The 20,134-nt window shown below is 45.4% G+C and overlaps 1 protein-coding gene across 1 annotated transcript in view; it reads right to left on the reverse strand.

The window, feature by feature from the left end:
• USP10 (ubiquitin specific peptidase 10) overlaps nt 1-9,162 on the reverse strand; it is a 71,373-nt gene extending 62,211 nt beyond the window's left edge. Inside the window, exon 1 of the mRNA XM_057533959.1 lies at nt 9,040-9,162. Within this exon, the coding sequence (XP_057389942.1) occupies nt 9,040-9,060 (21 nt within the window). The 5' untranslated portion in view covers nt 9,061-9,162. The remainder of the gene's footprint in view (nt 1-9,039) is intronic.
• Between the last annotated feature and the right edge of the window lie 10,972 nt (nt 9,163-20,134).

Genomic DNA, 20,134 nt, shown 5'->3' on the forward strand with positions numbered 1-20,134 from the left:
GGGGCATAGATTCGATCCCTGGTAAGGGAACTAAGATTGCGGCGTGGCAAAAAAAAAATAATGATAAATAATGATAAATAAATAAACAAAAACACAAACGAGGAGGTGAACAAAGCCTGATTTTGGAGAAGACGGGGAAAACCCAGGTTCATTACCCAATTCCCCACAATTCACTAGGGGTGATGACCTACCAACCTCTCCAACAAAAGGTTTGTCCTCTCAGTAATCTTCTTTAGTGCAGAGTTGACCAAGAGACAAGAATTTAATTTTGAATCATTTTTTTTACAATACAGAAACTGAACAGCATGGTTGCTATAATAAAGGGGTTGAACGTCTTCAAAATATCATTTCTTTTTAAAAAAATGGTTTGGGCATTTTAATAGTCATAAATTTCTACAGCAGTTCCACAGTTCTCCATATACTGGGTCCCAGGGGACCACTTTAACCTCCAGAACACCTGCTCCATCCCCTGGCAAAATCTCGTAAAAATAAGAACACTTCCTATACTTGAATAGATGCCTTCAATAATTTTAGAAACAAAACTAGCTCCAAAAACTCCAGCTCAGTTGACTACCTGGTTAGAAGAGACTGCATTATGAGAAAAGGGAACAAAAACAACAATGCCCAAACAGAAAAAGGCACATAAGACAGACATCAAGGTGACGACCAAGGATCAGGGAGGAAGAGAGTGACATACTTTTTACTTTAAATATTTGTTTCAGAAATTGCAAGTCTTTATTTTGTATTTAAAAATAAAATCAGTGGGACATCCCTGGTGACGCAGTGGTTAAGAATCCGCCTGCCAATGCAGGGGACACGGGTTCGACCCCTGGTCTGGGAAGTTCCCACATGCCTTGGAGCAACAAAGCCCGTGTGCCACAGCTACTGAGCCTGCGCTCTAGAGCCCGCGAGCCACAACTACTGAGCCCGCATGCCACAACGACTGAAGCCCTTGCGCCTAGAGCCCATGCTCCACAATGAGAAGCCACAGCAATGAGAAGCCCACGCACCGCAACGAAGAGTAGCCCCCGCTCGCCACAACTAGCGAAAGCCTGCGCGCAGAAACGAAGACCGACACAGCCAAAAATAAATAAATTAATTAATTAAAAATAAAATGAGTAAGAACTTTCACCAAAATGCACTCTACACAAAATCTTATAATAATTCGTAGCAGATTAGCAACCCTTAGTAATTACTAACACATTAATGTCTTTAAACATGTAAACCTTTATTTCATTCACTTGGCCATTCCATGAACCTTCACTGAAGAACTACCATGAGGAAGTCACACTGTGAAACATCAGGCCTTTATCAGTTCGGCCAAGTAGAATAGGCAAAGGATAGAAGTTCAAAGACCTGCTCTTCAGTCCCTGATAGCTCATTTAAGAGCCATGAGACTTCACATCACAACCTCTTTTTTTAAACTTTTTTTTTTTAATTTATTTATTGATTCATTTATTTTTGGCTGCATTGGGTCTTTGCTGCTGCGCACGGGCCTTCTCTAGTTGTGGCGAACGGGGGCTACTCTTCCTTGCGGTGCACAGGCTTCTCATTGTGGTGGCTTCTCTTGTTGTGGAGCACAGGCTCTAGGTGCACGGGCTTCAGTAGTTGTGGCACGCAGGCTCAGTAGTTGTGGCTCGCGGGCTCTAGAGCACAGGCTCAGTAGTTGCGGTGCACGGGCTTAGTTGCTCAGTGGCATGTGGGATCTTCCTGGACCAGGGCTTGAACCCGTGTCCCCTGTACTGGCAGGCAGATTCTTAACCAATGCGCCACCAGGGAAGTCCCACAACCTCTTGAGTCTCACTTTATTCATCTGTAAAATGGTGATAATAACAATACATTACAGAGTTGCCGTAAGGATCAAACCAGTCACGGCACTTCGTGAACCATGCAGCTTATACACTGCACAACTTTCTCCACATGCTGAGTGCTGCAATGCTTAATTTTATAATAAGTATGTTCTTCCTTATCCAATTATCAGGTCTACCCAGAGGGCTACTCTCCCGGGTCTCAAATAAATACACACATCTTGGCAGCCACTTAAGGGGAATTACTACTTAAATATCGAGAGAAGTTTTTTATAACATCAGGCAAGAATCTCTGAAAACTCCAGAATTAAATGTCATTTTCAAATTCTCTTCTATTTCCCCCCCCAAGTCCTATCACAAGAAAAAAATTGATGTTTTCAAAAAAAGAAAAATAGAAAGGGTATATATTTTAACGATGAAAGTCTCTCAAAAGAGGCAACTGCTTCACTCCTCTGGAGTTATGAACTGTCTGAAATAGGAGAGACACAAACAAGAGGAACACTAGAAATCCTCTTGACAATTATCAGAATACCAAATAAATTCACAAGTTGACTGGCCCTGACTAAATTTAAATGAATATAATAAAATTTAAAATGTATTGCTTATGTCCAGAGCAAAGGATACCATCATGTTTATGCAAGAACAATTAAACCATGCAGACTAACTCATTAGACCAAAAGGCAAATCAAAATTTCCCGCACAGAGCCATGTATTAAATGTTCTTGGGCAGGGCTAGTTCTAGTTCACAAGGCCCATGGCTTGCAACATGTAATTTATACAGATATCCAGCTTTATTCAACATATTTTAAAACACAGAAATGGGTATTTTTGACTTGTACTCACAATAATGATAAACTTCTATTTCTGTGAACAGTGAGGAGAGTAAGTTGAGAAAATGGTCTGAAAAGCTGTCCCCACCACTTCCGTGTAACCAGTGCACCTCATGGGACTAAAGCCCCAGGAGCGGCGGGGGGGGGGGGGGGCCTGCTATTCATGGGACCCCTCCCTTCCCACCCCAGCCAGCTCGTTCACAGTATCAGGTCTGTAACACGAACCCCTCTATTTTGAGCAGTCTTTTTTTTTTTTTTTTAATTTTTTTTTTATTTATTTATTTTATTTTTGGCTGTGTTGGTTCTTTGTTTCTGTGCGAGGGCTTTCTCTAGTTGCAGCGAGTGGTGGCCATTCTTCATCGCCGTGCGCGGGCCTCTCACTATCGCAGCCTCTCTTGTTGCGGAGCTCAGGCTCCAGACGCGCAGGCTCAGTAGTTGTGGCCTAGCTGCTCCACGGCATGTGGGATCTTCCCAGACCAGGGCTCGAACCCGTTTCCCTGCATTGGCAGGCAGATTCTCAACCACTGCGCCACCAGGGAAGCCCTGCGCAGTCTTTAATGCGCGTTTTTTCCTACATTCAGTTTCTTACAGCAGGAATACCTCTAATATTATTCAATTAACATTTAAGTTTTTTTTTCACAGTAGCTCCAATGACAACATAAGTTTGCAGCTGTCATGGTGAATCTTTTGAAATTTTAAAGATTACTTGCCACAAAAGAGCTCGGGCACGCCAGCATTTCTTCATAAAACAAGTACAAATGGGGAAACAAAATTGTACCACCAGAAAAAGAGAGAAAGAGAGAGAGAGGGCAAGAAAGAGAAAGAGAAAGGCAGGCAGCTATATGTAAAACTCAGGTACCAAAGGCACAAGAGTGGGGCACCAGCCTTTCTATTAGGAGGTACTTTCATTCCTAATGTACTACTTGTGAGACTTAAATCAGAGAGTGTAGGCTTACGAGATGGCCCTTGAGCTGATACCAGAAAAATAAACTGAGAACTGATCTGAAGAATGACAACCAGTAAAGCTGCAGACGAAGCCCAGGAGGGAGGGGCCTGAGGGACGAGAGCAGGCGTCTTCCGCGCGCAGACCCTTGGTGCAGAGCTGGGCTAACACTCTCCAGGCACATGGTCATCTCTCAATTCTCAAGTGAGCCAGAAAGGGAAAGTCGAGGAAGACACGCTGTATTCTCTCACTCCCTGCCCCAAACCACACTTCCACTCTTCACCTCACGGACCCTGTTCCCAGGAGAGGGCAACCTGAGCACCGTGCCTTTCAAAACAGGGAGCAACACGGAGCTATTGGTTTCTTGGGTCTCCTGCTGAAAATGGGGTCATGTCTGAGGAGCTTTTAAACAGTCAGAAAGTAGCCCACTCATGAAAAAGTCTACACTCTGAAGACTCCACATCTAGGTTTACGATAGATTCTACAATTTCTGATCCTTGAAACAAATAGTACTATAAACCTACCCCACGGGCTATCTTTATTTTGCCTATTGTTCTTAGTACAGACTGCACTGACAGAAACGGTCACAGAAAGACCTATTGGGAGATCACTTCAATAAACAGGAAAACTGCAGTCCAAGCACATGTAAGTCTTTGGAAATGAACATCTACACTGCTGAAGTAGCACTAAAGTGACAAATGACAGTAATCCAGTGGCCCAAGGCCAGTAAATTCCATTGCAAACAGATTTATCTGTCTTGTGCCACAGTGATTCTTGCATGTGTGGCAGTAAAGACAACTGTAACAGCGTAATTACAAATTCAAAAGCAAGTGCTTCCCACTGTTTTCATATTTAGCATACTATCAGTAAGAAGTGTCCTCAGCCACCACCCTTAATGTGCCACTTGAAAAACCAGATCCATTAACAGCAAGTACTTGCCTGTCTGAAATTTGTAAAAACACAAGAACAAACAAAAAATAACCTTGATGAACTATACTTCAAGTAGAGATAATACAACTTTTCTCAATTACTTCAATATTATATTCTGAACACAGCACAAAGTAAATGTGCCACTAGGCCTGGCATTAAATAATCATTAAGCTTTGGAATTCCTTTCTCCTTTAAGTTTTCCTATGCGAACCACTATTCAAATCACTTCAGTTCCACATAAAAAAGCTCTCGAATATATGTCCTAACTGTTGCTCTAGAAAGGAATTTGGAATGAGGCGGTCCACTTACTATTTGCTCATTTCAGGACACTAGTCCCCACAAGACAGGCTCCAGAGGGTGAGGGTGAGGCCCTGGATGAGGCTCATCTCCACTGCTCCTGTGTAGAAACCACTGAGGCGACCATCAACGCACAAGCTTAAATGGCTTATCTAGTCTTAGGACATGTTTCAAGATTTTGCTGTCACTATGCAAAGGAAAACTGGTATCTCCAAATATCCCGTATTTCAAATGATTTTATTTACTTCAGTTGCTCACTATGAAACTCCAATAAAAATGTATCTCTTTGGAGAACTACTAATACAGCTGTCATTTACAAAGATATTCAGCGATACAGCAACACTCTACCATATGCTGTAAACCGGATCCAAGAAATTCCACAGTGTAAAACGTGGGCGCCACACTGCGGGATGTGAGGCAGTGGAAAGATGAGGGCGAGCCTGCTGCCCAGGACCAGGACGGGGGCAGCCACCCCACGTCCAAATAGGGTGTATGAGGCATTATCGTAGAGATTTCACTATAAATGACTGCAGTGATCACAAAACTCTCTTCTGGTTTACGACAGAACTGGTCAGTTCAAATTAATTACCCCAAAACATTTTAATCAGTTCCCTCATGCCAACAAATGTCAGAGATGTACTTTCACTTCAACTGTCAAAGTTCGTTGTATTTGTTAAAATGCGTTGAAAACTACTGGCATTAGAAATGTTTCTAAGTTTTGCACTGTTTCATGTCAATCCAGGGAAAAGTGTTCAATCAATGGCATGGAAATAGGCTATGAACTATATACATGTTTTAAATTGTAACCTTAAATATCCAATTTTAAAATAGGGCCCTTGGGGCTTCCCTGGTGGCGCAGTGGTTGAGAATCTGCCTGCCAATGCAGGGGACACGGGTTCGAGCCCTGGTCTGGGAAGATCCCACATACCGCGAAGCAGCTAGGCCCGTGAGCCACAACTACTGAGCATGCGCGTCTGGAGCCTGTGCTCCACAACAAGAGAGGCCACGATAGTGAGAGGCCCGCGCACCACGATGAAGAGTGGCCCCCACTTGCCACAACTAGAGAAAGCCCTAGCACAGAAACGAAGACCCAACACAGCCATAAATAAATAAATAAATAAATAAATAAATAAATAAATAAATAAATAATTACTTGATGAGGAAAACTGTGATTAAAGTAAGAACTTGTCTAAAATTATAAATTTGGAAACCATTTATATAAAAAAAACGGACCCTTATAAAAAATAAAAGAAAAAAGATAAAATAGGACCCTTACTGTTAATTTGTGATTGATATCCCCAATAATAAACAAGTAACACGCATAATAACAAATAACAGTGCTTAGCAGAGGGCGAGAGCCCAACCAATATTTGTTGAATTAATGAATGGCCATGACTATGGCAGGACCTTCAGGACAGCAGGTAACTGAATAAAACAAAATTATTAAAATGCTTAGCCTGACTCAAGCAGGATCCAATCATTAAATCCTATCACCTATGATTTCATTACTTGTTTTCATTACTATTCTTCTAAAAAGAAAATTATGAAAAAAAAGAAAGAAAAATATGAGAACTCATACTATTTCCTTTCCTACCTTCTACATGCTACAACTTAAAAGCATTTTAATCATACTTTAATTTTTTTTACAAATTTATTTATTTTATTTTTGGCTGCATTGGGTCTTTGTTGCTGTGCACGGGTTTTCTCTAGTTGCAGTGCGGGGGCGCGCTGGCTTCTCACTGCAGTGGCTTCTCTTGTTGCGGAGCATGGGCTCTAGGCACGCGGGCTTCAGTAGTTGTGGCACGTGGGCTCAGTAGTTGTGGCACGTGGGCTCAGTAGCTGTGGCGCACGGGCTTAGTTGCTTCGCGGCATGTGGGATCTTCCCAGACCAGGGCTCGAACCCGTGTCCCCTGCATTGGCAGGCGGATTCTTAACCACTGCGCCACCAGGGAAGCCCTAATCAAACTTTAAAAGAATAAACCCAAAGTGCTGCTAACATTTATGTTCAGCGAACTGTTGCCACTCCAATTTTCTAAAGATGTGTATAGGCAATATTGCTACATAAAACATAAATACTAGGACATTTAGGAAAGTAAATGAAATTACAATCACTTTTACCTATTATCACCACTCATTAACATTTCAGTTTGCATTGTGATTGGTGCTTCTGATAATGGAAGTGGGGACGCAGTGGTTAAGAATCCGCCTGCCAATGCAGAGGACACGGGTTCGAGCCCTGGTCCAGGAAGATCCCACATGCCGCGGAGCAACTAAGCCCGTGCGCCACAACTGCTGAGCCCATGTGCCACAACTACTGAAGCTGGCGCACCTAGAGCCCGTGCTCCGCAACAAGAGAAGCCACCGCCGTAAGAAGCCTGCGCACCACAACGAAGGGTAGCGCACCACAACTAGAGAAAGCCCGTGCGCAGCAACAAAGACCCAACGCAGCCAAAAATAATAATAAAATTTAAAAATTTTTTTAAAAATAAGAGCAAAGCTTAATTAAAAAAAAAAAAGTTTGGGCTTCCCTGGTGGCGCAGTGGTTGAGAATCTGCCTGCTAATGCAGGAGACACGGGTTCGAGCCCTGGTCTGGGAAGATCCCACATGCCACGGAGCAGCTGGGCCCGTGAGCCACAGCTGCTGAGCCTGCGCGTCTGGAGCCTGTGCCCCGCAACGGGAGGGGCCGCGATAGTGAAAGGCCCGCGCACCGCGATGAAGAGCGGTCCCCGCACCGCGATGAAGAGTGGCCCCCACTTGCCGCAACTAGAGAAAGCCCTCGCACGAACCGAAGACCCAGCACAGCCAAAAATAAAAATAAAATAAATAAATAAATAAATAAAATTAAAAAAAAAAAAAAAGAATCCCATATCTTAAAAAAAAAAAAAAAAAAAGTTTAAGTTGAGAAAAAGGCAAACACCAAATCTCTTAAGGAAAGAAATCTTTAAATTGCACACTTGTAAAACTTATTCAACCACTACTAAGCCCTTTTTTTTGTGCAAAGAACTATACTGAGTTACTTTAAAACGCAGATGTACAAGTGAACAAAAGTTTAAAGGGGAAAGTTATAGAGCAAACTAAAGTGCCAAAAATTTAACAAAATTGCTGCTTCCTATAAGATCTCTTTTTTTTTTAAGTTATCGAGTCTCAAATTCCACGACACGCGTTAATTCCAATAGTTACTAAAACCGACTCCATTTCCAAAAGGGCAAGAAAAACCAATTGCTTTGAAAGGGTTACGATTTACCGGCCACCAGTTTTCCAACAGCTACTTTGCTTCATTTTCCCTTATTTAATACAACAGCACACTGAGATGATATAAAAACGTTCAATAACTTCTAGGGCTTAGAAGTCAACACATCAGCGGTCCACAGCAAGACTGACAAATAACACCACATGCCGATTTTTATCCAGACCAATTGTATTTGGGGGAGTGGGGAGAGGGAATAAGAGTTCAACTCTACACTCATTATGTCCCTAAAAGCGTACGTTTTACTCTTTCTTTCCACTACGGGATTAGCACAAACGACCCCTAAGATACCGCTCTGACAAGGTGCGTTAGTAGTGTCAACCAGGCTGAGGCGGATTCGTGCAAAAGATGTCACTCAAAGGCAGGTACAAGTATGGTCCTGGCGAGTTATTTCGAGTTTTCTTTGCACCAGTAACCTTAGGCTGCTTCTTAGTGACTTGAGTCTAAAAGTCAGAACACCGGCAAGCCGCCCCCCCGCCCCGGGTCAATAAAACTGCGAAAGCAGCCTTTGGGGCCATGAGGAAAACGGGCACCCCCGAATCTTGGTGGCTCGTTCCGGGCAGAGAGGCGACCACAGGGCGTGGAAGGCTTTGCCGCCCCAGGGCCTCCCGAAGATTCCCGGCTGCCTCCCGGGGCAGCCAGGGCCCCATCTGCACCGCCGGCTCGCCCCGCGGTCCAGCCCCGAGATTAACCCCTTCGCGCCCCCCACGCCCTCTCCAGGCCGGCCCGGGCGCCCCCTCTCCGCCGCCCCTCTGAAGCGGGGACCGGTGGGCTCTGGCACGGGGCGGGCCGGGCTGCAGGCGGCCGAGGCGCGGAGGCGGCGGGAGGCTCTGGGCCTAGTCCCGGGCAGCGTGTCCCGGCGCCCTCCCCCACTCCCACACGCTCGCTCGGGGCCGCGGTGCGCCCGCCCGCCAGTCCGCCCCGGCGCCAGCCCGCCCGCGGCCCGGGGCCCCTTCCCGCCGGGGGCGCCAGCCGGCTGCTACCTGCGGGTTGCGGAGGGCCATGGCGGCCCGTTTCAATGAGCCTCGGCGCTCCTCCGACTCCTCACGCTGCTTCCCCCGCCGCCGCCATCTTCTCGCCCGCACATACACACTCGCATCGGCCGCCGCGCCTGCGCACTGGCCGCATGCCGCGGGGCGCGGGGAGGCCGGGCGCGCCGCTGCGCATGCGCGGCCGACAGGTGGGCGTGCGCGGCGGGAGTCGGCCCGGGGCGGACTGCGAGCCCGCGGCTCTCAGCGGATGCGGGCCTGCCCGCCGCGGACCAGGAGCTCCCGGGTCCGAATGCGGCGCCGGAGGGGAAAGGGCAGTGGACGGAGGTGATAACGCCAAAGCGCCCGGTCGGCCCGGGTTTCTCACCAGCCGGGAGGCCACCTGGGTGCTGGGCGGGACGCTGGATGTCCGGAGCCCGGGAGCCGCGGCCTGAAGTCCGCCCGCGCCCCCGAACCCCAGGGTCGTCCTGGGCCGGGGTCGTCCTGGGCCGGGGTCTCCGAAGTGCGCGCTGAAGATCTCAGAGTAGTCCCAGTTTATGGAGGTCACATCCGTCCATTCATTAATTTATTCACTTTTCATTCATTGCACAAACACTATCTGAGCGTCTACTCTGTGCCACGCCTTTAGCTAGGCATTGGAGAATATCTTGAAAAAATAAAAATGAAAACGCACCGGTAAAGCGTTTAGGATTGGGGCCTGGCAACTAGTAAGCACTCAGCGTTGCCTATCACACACATACATGCACGCATACAGACAGGCCAGCTTTCGGGTCATTGGTTCAAGAAACAGTGAACCCCCTACTTGACCATGCAGTTTATCACCTACTTTGGCCCTTCTAGCTGAGTGATTCGGGCAAGTTAATTCCGTTTCCTAAGTCTTTGGTTTCCTCGCCTGTTAATGAAGCTAATAAAATTTCTTAACTCCCAAGATTTCTGTGAGGATCAAATTAGGTGAGTGTGTACGCACCAGCCCTCAATAAACATAAGCTTCTGTGGTTATTATTCATAACCATGATCACTGTTTTCAAGTGCTCAGCGAACAGACAGAGAGGCTACTATTACCAGACCCCGTGCTGAGCAGAGGGGATCAACAGTAAGATCCATTGCCACATTCCATAAGGCAGAGGGCCCGGTCTTTTCAAAAATGGGATGCCCTGGGGCTTCCCTGGTGGCGCAGTGGTTGAGAGTCTGCCTGCCAATGCAGGGGACACGGGTTCGAGCCCTGGTCTGGGAAGATCCCACATGCCGCGGAGCAACTGGGCCCGTGAGCCACAATTACTGAGCTTGCGCGTCTGGAGCCTGTGCTCCGCAACGGGAGAGGCCGCGATAATGAGAGGCCCGCGCACCGTGATGAAGAGTGGCCCCCACTTGCCACAACTAGAGAAAGCCCTCGCACAGAAATGAAGACCCAACACAGCCATAAATAAATAAATTAAAAAAAAAAAAAAGAAAAAGAATTATTCTCAAGCATTTAAAAAAAAAAAAAAAAAAAAATGGGATGCCCTGAAAAATATAAGAAGGGAAAGGGATTGTCTAAAATAAAAGAGCTAAACTGATACAAACTACTATATATAAAATAGATAAAAAACAAGGTCCTGCTGTATAGCACAGGGAACTATACTCAATAGCCTGCGATAAACCACAATGGGAAAGAATATGAAAAAGAACATATATACGTATAACTGAATCACTTCTCTGTACAGCAGAAATTAACACATTTTAAATCAACTATACTTCAACACAAAGTTCTAAAAATAAAAGAGCTAAAAAAAAAACTTAACCGAATACAATGTGTGAATCTTGATTGGATACTGGTGTTTTTTAACCTGGTAAATATTTTTTGACAGTTGGAGAAAGTTGAATATGGCTTGGATGTAGATGATTTTAGTGAATTATTGGTAACTTTCATAGTATAATAATGATATTACGCTCATGTGAGAGAATGTTCTTTTGTTAGGATATGCATCTGAAGAATTTAGGGGTGAATGTCATAATACCTGAGTTATTTTTTAATGGTGCAACAAAAAATAAAATTATATAAGCACACACAAATACACATAGATGGAGAGAAAGTAAATAATGCAAAATGTTAACAATTTTTGGATCTAAGTGGTACCATCAACTTTTCTATATGCTTGAAAAAAAAATTTAACAAAAAGCTAGGGAAGGGAATTCCCTGGCGGTCCAGTGGTTAGGACTCCGTGCTCTCACTGCGGTGGCCCGAGTTCGATCCCCAGTCAGGGCAATATGATCTCACAAGCCCCCGCGGCTCGGCCAAAAAAAAAAAGCTAGGGAAACAGAATACAATACTGTATCCATGCTGTGATTAAAACCACAGAAAAATTCTGCCTACATATAGAGAAAGACAGGGAGGGATATGAAAACACATTGGTGACATGATGGTTGATATCTGATTTTCACCATAACGGTTCTTGAACAAAAAATCAAAATTATGGGACTTCCCTGGTGGCACAGTGGTTAAGAATCTGCCTGCCAAAAAAGGGGACACAGGTTTGAGCCCTGGTCCAGGAAGATCCCACAGAGCAACTAAGCCCACATGCCACAACTACTGACCCTGTGCCCCTAGAGCCCGTGCTCCGCAGCCAGAGAAGCACCACAGTGAGAAGCCCACGCACCAAAACAAAGAGTAGCCCCCGCGCGCAGCAACAAAGACCCAACTCAGCCAAAAAAAAAAAAAAAAAAAAAATCAAAATTATGATCAATGAGACCCAGTTCTAATTTTCAAATCACTTACAGAGATATTACCACAATTTTTTTTTTTTTAATATTGACACTATTAGGGTTTTTGGGGGGGTGGTTTTTTTTTTTTTTTTGGTTGTTTGTTTTTTGGGGTTTTTTTGGCCGCGCTGGGTAGCTTGCAGGATGTTAGTTCCCCAACCAGGGATCAGACTCGTGGCATGCCCCCTACAATGGAGTCCTCTCACCACTGGACTGCCACGGAATACCAACAGTATGTTTTTTGTTTGTTTGTTTTTAATGGTGGCACTACATAATTTCAATACAAGGAGATAAATGTGAAAAGGAAAATATGAACAAACACTGTGGGCCCTGCAGTCCTTAGCAAACCCTCATACTTGCACTAAGAGCCAAGGGAGGAACCCAGAGTCAAGACAGGCCTGAAATAAAATCCTGAGTCCCCCACTCACTGGGTTGCATGTATTTCAGCAGGTTACTTAAACTTTCTATGACTCTTTTGTAAAAGGAGGTGTGGTAGGCAGAATAATCTCATCTCCAAAATGTTCACTTCCTAATCTCCAGAACCTGTGCAGATGTGACTTTACATGGTAAAGGGACTTTGCAGATGGGATTAAATTGAGGACTTTGAGATGAAGAGATAATTCTGGATTATGTGGGTGGGACCCATATAAACATAAAGATCCTTAAAAAAAGAATGAGGGAGGAAGCCAGAAGGTCAGACAATCAGAGAAGTAACAAGGGGCGGAGGGGGGGAGGGGGAGGGGGGAGGGGGGGCGGGCAGGGGCCGTGGGGGCGGGGAAGGGGGTTGCGGAGGGGATTTCAAGATGCTAAGCAGCTGGCTTTGAAAATGAAGTCAGGGTTATGAGCCAGGGAATGCAGGAGGTTCTAGAAGTTAGAAAAGAAACAGACTCTCTCCTAAAGCCTCCAGGAGGAACAAAGCCTTGCCTACACCTTGATTTTAGCCCAGTGAGTCTTCTGACCTACAGAACTATAAAATAATAATTTGTAAACCTGTCAATTTGCGGTCATTTGTTACAACAGAAAATTAACATAGGGGATAATACCACCTCCTTTGCAAGCCTGTTGCCAGGAGGAAACAAAGTAATGGATCTAGCACATGGGGTATGGTGCTGAGCACTTTTTAACTACCAAGCAATAAGTGATAAGGGACTTTTTATTGTATCCCAGGGAGGCTGTATGTTTTCTCCAAGGAGGTAACATTTGAGCTAAGCCTTGATGGCTATGTCTTGAGAGGGCACCCATATTTCCCCATCTGAACCAATGGATACATGTTCTGACAAGCAGGAGTTAACGCCTGGGCCCAAGGGGTCAGAGTATTTCAGTTAGACCTGTCCTACCTGGAAAATTCTTTCCTGAAACTCTGATAGTATAGAAGAGTACCACTAGCTGTGTGACCTTGGGCAAGTACCTACCTCTCTGGACCTCAGTTTCCTCATCTGTAAAATAGGAGGAATAATACCTTTCAGGAATGTAGTAGAAATGAATATAATGACAAGAAAATGTACGTAAATTGCTTAATAAGACTTCAGCATAGAACAAGGGCTCGATAAATGATGGAAATTATCATTAGGATTCCCAGACTTTTTGGAAAGGAAGGTGATGTTTGCACAGGCTCAGTGCATTTGACAGGATTTATTGCCAATGATAAAATTCAAGCTTTCTAACAAAAATTAGAATTTGAGGAAATGTATCCACCATTGTGAGCTGGGCAGCTTCCCAACACTGAAGGACTTTTCTGATGAGATTGATGGTGATAGTAACAAATGAGATTTTTTAAAAAAAATATTGACTAATGGAACATTTCAACATTTGGAAGATGTGTATAACTCACTGAATCAATATTTTCCAAATGACCCATGTAGGATGTTATAAAATCATGCATGAATAAAAGATCCATTCAAAGTACAAGATAGACCAATGGACTTTAATCTAACAGTGTACGAAAAATTCAGAGATGATTTCAAATTCCTCTTTCCAATTTTCCTTTAAAAAATTTGTCTGCTTTTCACAGAGCAACAGAGAAAAATATCCATAATTGCCAAAAAAGGTCATTCCTTTTTTTTCTTTTTTTCTTAAAAAAGGCCATTCCTCATGAGGACTATACTTTTCAGGAAAATACTCCTCTCTCCCTTTCCCAACTGCATGCCCTGTGTGAAGCTGGATTTTCTTCACACTTCAATCAAAGCAATATATCACAACCAATTGAAGTCACAAGCAGGTATGAGAATGCAGCTGACATGAAAAAGCTTTAAAAAAATACAAAATAATGCCACTCTTCTCACCAACATGTTTTGTTTTGAAAACAGTTATGTTTCATTAAAAATATGTTATTTTTTACATTGACATGCAATGCGTTTATGAGAAATAAATTGCCATACGTATTTGTAAATGTCTTGGTTTTCATTCCTAAGTGATAAATAGCAATAAGATAGAACACACAAAAACAAAAGCTTCTGGGGGTCAGCAATAATTTTGTAGGTGAAGGGAAATCTGAGGACCTCCCTGGTGGTCCAGTGGTTAAAAATCCGCCTGCCAATGCAGGGGACACGGGTTCAAGCCCTGGTCTGGGAAGATCCCACATGCCGCAGAGCAACTAAGCCTGTGAGCCACAACTACTGAGCTTACGAGCCACAACTACTGAAGGCCACACTCCGCAACAAGAGAAGCCACCGCTATGAGAAGCCCGCGCACCGCAATGAAGAGTAGCCCCTGCTTGCTGCAACTAGAGAAAGCCCATGAGCAGCAACAAAGACCCAAGGCAGCCACAGAAAAAAAAAAAAATTTATTTTATTGAAGTATAGTTGATTTTAAATGTTGTGTTAATTTCTGCTGTACAGCAAAGTGATCAGTTATACAAATATATATACATCGTGTTTTACATTTTTTTTCATTATGGTTTGTCACAAGTTATTGAATATATTGATAGTTCCCTATGCTATACAGTAGGACGTTGTTTATCCATCCTATATATAATAGTTTGCATCTGCTCACCCCAAATCCCAACCCATCCTTCCCCTCGCCCCCTCCCTCTTGGCAACCACAGTCTCTTCTCTATGTCTGTGGGTTTGTTTCTATTCTGTAGATAAGGTCATTTGTGTCATATTTCAGATTCCACATATCAGCGATATAATATGATATTTGTTTCTCTTTCTAACTTACTTCCCTCAGTATGAGAATCTCTAGGTCCATCCATGTTGCTGCAAATGGCATTATTTCATTCAAAAAGACATTTCTGAGACAACCTAGTAGTGTGCGTTAAGGCCTAGAGGAGACCAGAGAATTATTCACCAACGAATGTGCTGGGTGTGCTAGTGGCTTTGAGATTATGCTGGAAAACACTACCTCCTGTTTTAAGGGATATATGCTGAAATATGTACAGGTGAAATGACAGGATGTATGGGATTTGCTTCAAGAGATGTGAGAAAAAAACAGAAAGGAAAAAGGAATAGATGAAGCAAAAAAGGTGAAATCTTGAGAACCGCTGAATCTGAGATATGAGAGTGTCCGGTCAGGTCCTCTGGGAAGCAAGAGGGGAAATGGGAGGGAGCTGGGGGCGGCGGGGAGAGACCTGGACTGGTGTCTGGCTGTCCCCTGGGCAGGAGTGGGGGTGGGGAAGGGCTGGGTAAAAGTCCTTGAGCCAAATTTGCCCATCAGAGCAATCCCATTCCCTCGGGAAAGGAGCTGCCTAGTAGGTCATACTGCTCATACTGCCTGTATGAGTTTCCTAGGGCTGCTGTAACAAATAGATGATCTGGGGAAGCAGCTATTTCAGGCCTCTCTCCAGCCTCTGGTGCTGCTGGGGACCCTCGGCTTAGAGCTTCAGCACTCCAATCTCTGCTTCCATTGTCACACGGTCTTCTTCCCTCTGTGTCACTTAATAAAACCAACTCTGAGGGTTTTTCATCCACAGCCGAAAGGAAAGGAACCTCAGGTTGTCCCCCTGAGTCCCTAATCACGGCTTGTTCTTCAGGGCATGTTATCTCAAATATGTTAAATCTTTAAACATCAGCATCAAATTCAGCCCAGCAGATGGAGGAGGGAACACAGGTTGCTGCCTCTCATCTCAGCTCCCTGAATGGTGTGTTCACCCATTTATTTCTTCTCCTTCTTTTGCTCTTTTATTCTTGGTGGCAGAACTCGTATAGTTGATGTCTCTTCTTGAGTAAAATACCCACACAGCACCGGTGCCGTTCCTCCCTTCTCTGTTGTACTTATTTCCTTGTCTCAGCCCTCCCCAGGGTGGGGCACTGTCCCCAGATAACAGAACAGGTGCCACTATCTCAAAGGACCTTGGCCAGGAGGAAAAGTGCTCAAGAAAAGGAATAAGACAAGGTAAGATGCACCATTGGTCTGGGTTGCGTTAATTCCGGCCTCAAGTCACTTTGAGAACTCAGAGGAATCATTGATTTTCTGTAACTTGGTTCCTACATAAGCAGGAAAGGCCAGTGTGTCCTGCCTGCCTCTTGAGGTAGATACTGAGATCAACTGGGACGACGAAAGGCAGCTTGTACCATGTACATTAATCCATTAACTGCAACACATTCACATTACTAATTAGTTAAAGTGGCGACGTCACTATTTAATACCCTTTCATGTTTCTTGATTCAGTCACCCCTACAAACCCTTCCCTTTCCCATTCATCAACGAATTTCTTATTTTTCATTGATTTTCATCTAACATATTTTATTTTCCTGCCAGACAGACAGCTGGGGGTGGGAAGAAATAGTGTAGCATTCTTTCAAGCTCCTTTAGCCTACCAAAATAAGTATCTTTTCTACTCTCAAGTGAAGATTGATTACTGTAACAAAATCAAGAGATTTGGAAAAAAAATAAAGTAATCCATAACTCCAGCACTCTGGCACAAGCCCTATGATTGATTTTTTTTTTCCCCCATGAGCTTGTTATTAGCATGGATGTGATTGGAATCTATAACATGGGCTTTGGTGTCCCAGAGGTCCAAGTTCAGTTCCCAGCTCTTGCCAGTCAGTAGGGGGTGAGCCGTGGGCACGTCCGCTGCAGGAAGCCTCGGTTTCCTCCTTTGACACCTTTTTCAAAGTGTGGTCATCAGGATTAAATGAGTTCGTATATAACAGCCATATAACAGCATCATAAATAAGGGTCAGCCAAGGCACCCCAAGAAACAGACACCACTGACCCTCCACGTGGTGTGGTGGAGCGTGAAGGGGTGGAAGAAGTGAACTAGAGGCGTACACTCAGTACCTCTAAAGCCCAGGGTTGGCCTGACAGCTGAGTCGGGGAGCCAGGGAGTCTTGGCAGAGATGGCGTTGGAGAAATGATAATAACATCTACCATTTACAGAGGGCTGTGTGCTAGGCACTCCAATTAAATCCTTTAAATGCAAAAGACGATCTTTTGGGGCTTCCCTGGTGGCGCAGTGGTTGAGAATCTGCCTGCCAATGCAGGGGACACGGGTTCGAGCCCTGGTCTGGGAAGATCCCACATGCCGTGGAGCAGCTAGGCCCGTGAGCCACAACTACTGAGCCTGCGTGTCTGGAGCCTGTGCTCCGCAACAAGAGAGGCCGCGATGGTGAGAGGCCCGCGCACCGCGATGAAGAGTGGCCCCCACTTGCTGCAAGTAGAGAAAGCCCTCGCACAGAAACGAAGACCCAACACAGCCATAAATAAATAAATAAATATTTTTTAAAAAAGTAGATTTTAAAAAAAGACGATCTTTTTTTTTTTTTTGGCCACGCTGCACATCTTGCAGGATCTTAGTTCCCAGACCAGGGATCCAACCCGGGCCCCCTGCAGTGAAAGCTCGCTCGAGTCTTAACCATAATTCCCCATAAGCCGATCGTTTAATTTACGTATTTATTCATTTGGCAAAGCGTAGAGAGCTCCTACTCTATGCAAGTGTCCATATAGACGCTGGAGATAGGAAGGTGAGTAAAACAACGTACACGCAGCACGTATCCATACACGGACTGTACATACAGAGACACACACGTGTTCTCAGCTCACATTGTCCCAGGCAGGTTGTTCCCAGTATTTCCTGCATGGAGGACGCTGTCATGTGTTTATTATCTTCCCTGGACTTTTTTTTTAATCATTAAGTAAGAAAATAAGCAATGACTTGGTGGCTGGTTGAGCACATTTTAGGTGGGGGAACCACCCAAGGGTTTGTTTCTTTTTTTTTTCTAATTTATTTATTTATTTATTTAGGCTGTGGTTGGGTCTTTGTTGCTGAGCACGGGCTTTCTCTAGTTGCGGTGAGTGGGGGCTACTCTCCGTTGCGGTGCGCGGGCTTCTCACTGCGGTGGCTTCTCTTGTTGCGGAGTATGGGCTCTAGGCACGCGAGCTTCAGTAGTTGTGGCACGTGGGCTCAGTAGTTGTGGCTCGTGGGCTCTAGAGCGCAGGCTCAGTAGTTGTGGCTCACGGGCTTAGCTGCTCCGTGGCACGTGGGATCTTCCCGGACCAGGGCTCGAACCCGTGTCCCCTGCATTGGGACGTGGATTCTTAACCGCTGCGCCACCAGAGAAGTCCCCACCCAAGGGTTTCTTGACAGCAGTGACTCCTCTTAAGGAGGCCACTTACTGCTGATGAAATCGAACAGGAGAGTAAGCAATGGTTTTGTCCCATCACATGCTGGTTTCTGCTTCAGCCCCAGCAATCACGATTCTGCTCTGGGGAGGTGGGGACCACGCTCGCCTTGCTTTCCACTGTAGTCCCAACACGAGGCAGAATCTCTAACACGTGGTGAGTACTCCACGAGTTCCTGATGACTTCATGAAGAGTTAGGGCCCCAAAGAACATTTGAATGGTAGCTAGCCTCTCCAGACAGGAAGATGACAGCTTCAAGCCTTCAAAAATCACCTTCCTGTCTTTTCCTGAGTAGGGATTCTCCTTCTCCCATTCCAGGACAATCTAGGTTTTGCACACTTGGCAAGCTCACCCAGCTAGTTAGAGACAGAGAAAAATTAGCCCCTCTCTCCTTGCCTGGACGGTGGCAATTCTCTACTAATAGAATATCCTGCAGTTTCACCCTGGTCTCTTTCCGTCTACCCTCCATGCAGCAGCCAGAGGGATCCTGTTAACTCTCCAAGTGGATCCTGTCCCTCTGCCCATCGCTCTGAGGAGAAGTCCATACGGTGACCTATGAGATCCTAGGAGAGCTGGTCCAGCCTCACTTCATCTCCTGTTCCTCTCCCCCATATTCCCTCTGCTCTAGCACACTGGCCTCCTTGCCAGTCCTCAAACAGGCCAGGATGCTTCTGCCCCAGGACATGTGCACTAGCTGCTCCCCTTGCCTGGGATGCCCTCCCCACGTCCCCGTGGCCACTCCTCCCTTTTCTCCAGGGTCACCCTCTCGTGACAACTTCCCTGGCCGCCCCAGATAAAATGGGAACATCCTTCCCAACACTGCTTATCCTCTTGTTTCATTTTTCCCCTTAGAACTTATCACTCACAAGCCATATATTTAATTAATTCATTTCCTTTAATGTCTGTCTTGCTCCCTGAAACGGAACCTCCTCAAAAGCAGAGATATTTCTTTGTTTTGTTCACTGTAATATCCTCAGAGCCTAGAGCAGCCCTTGTCACATAAGTGTTCCATAAATAACATGCCGAATCTGTGAAGCAGTTAGTTAACGAACCAGAATGGAGGTCTCCTGAGAACCAGTACAAGCCACTTTCTGTATCTGGGGTCTTCTCTAGCAACACATGGAGGATGGCCTCAAATTTCCAAGATCTCTTTTATCTCTGAAAACTATTACTTCCAAACATCAAGATTTTGACTCTTCGTCCATTGGTTCCAAAACATTCTTTCCCGCCACACCCCCTTTTGAAATGTGCTCTAAAGCATGCTAGCCTATAGCTCCACCACGTTCAAAGTCACCGTGGGGATTTCTTCCTGAGTTGACACCTCAGAGCCACCTGTGTGGAAGATTAAAGATGGCAGCCAATCCTCGACACTCCACGTAGAGAGATGGAGTCTCCTTTTCTCCCCTTGGATCTGAGCTGGCCCTGGGACTTGCTTTGACCAACAGAAGGCCGTGGAAGTGATGCTGTGTAGATTCCTAGGCTGAGCCTTTCTCTTGAGCACTTGGAGCGTTTCCTTGGAAACCAGCCCCCATGGTGTGAGAAGCCCAAGTGACAGAGAGACCCTGTGGAGGAGAATCAAGAATCCTTGACCTCACCCTGGCTGGGCTCCCAGCTGACAGCCAGCACCCACTGCCAGCCACGTGTGGGAGGCCCCCAGGACGTCCCAACCCGGTTGAGACCCTATAAACAACAAACATTCATTTCTCAAAGTTATGGAGCCTGAGAAATCCAAGATCAAGGCACTGGCAGAGTCAGTGTCTGGTGAGGGCCTGCTTCCTGGTTCATAGGT

The sequence above is a fragment of the Balaenoptera acutorostrata genome, chromosome 19 (genome assembly GCF_949987535.1).
Source record: "Balaenoptera acutorostrata chromosome 19, mBalAcu1.1, whole genome shotgun sequence".
NCBI lineage: Eukaryota > Metazoa > Chordata > Mammalia > Artiodactyla > Balaenopteridae > Balaenoptera > Balaenoptera acutorostrata.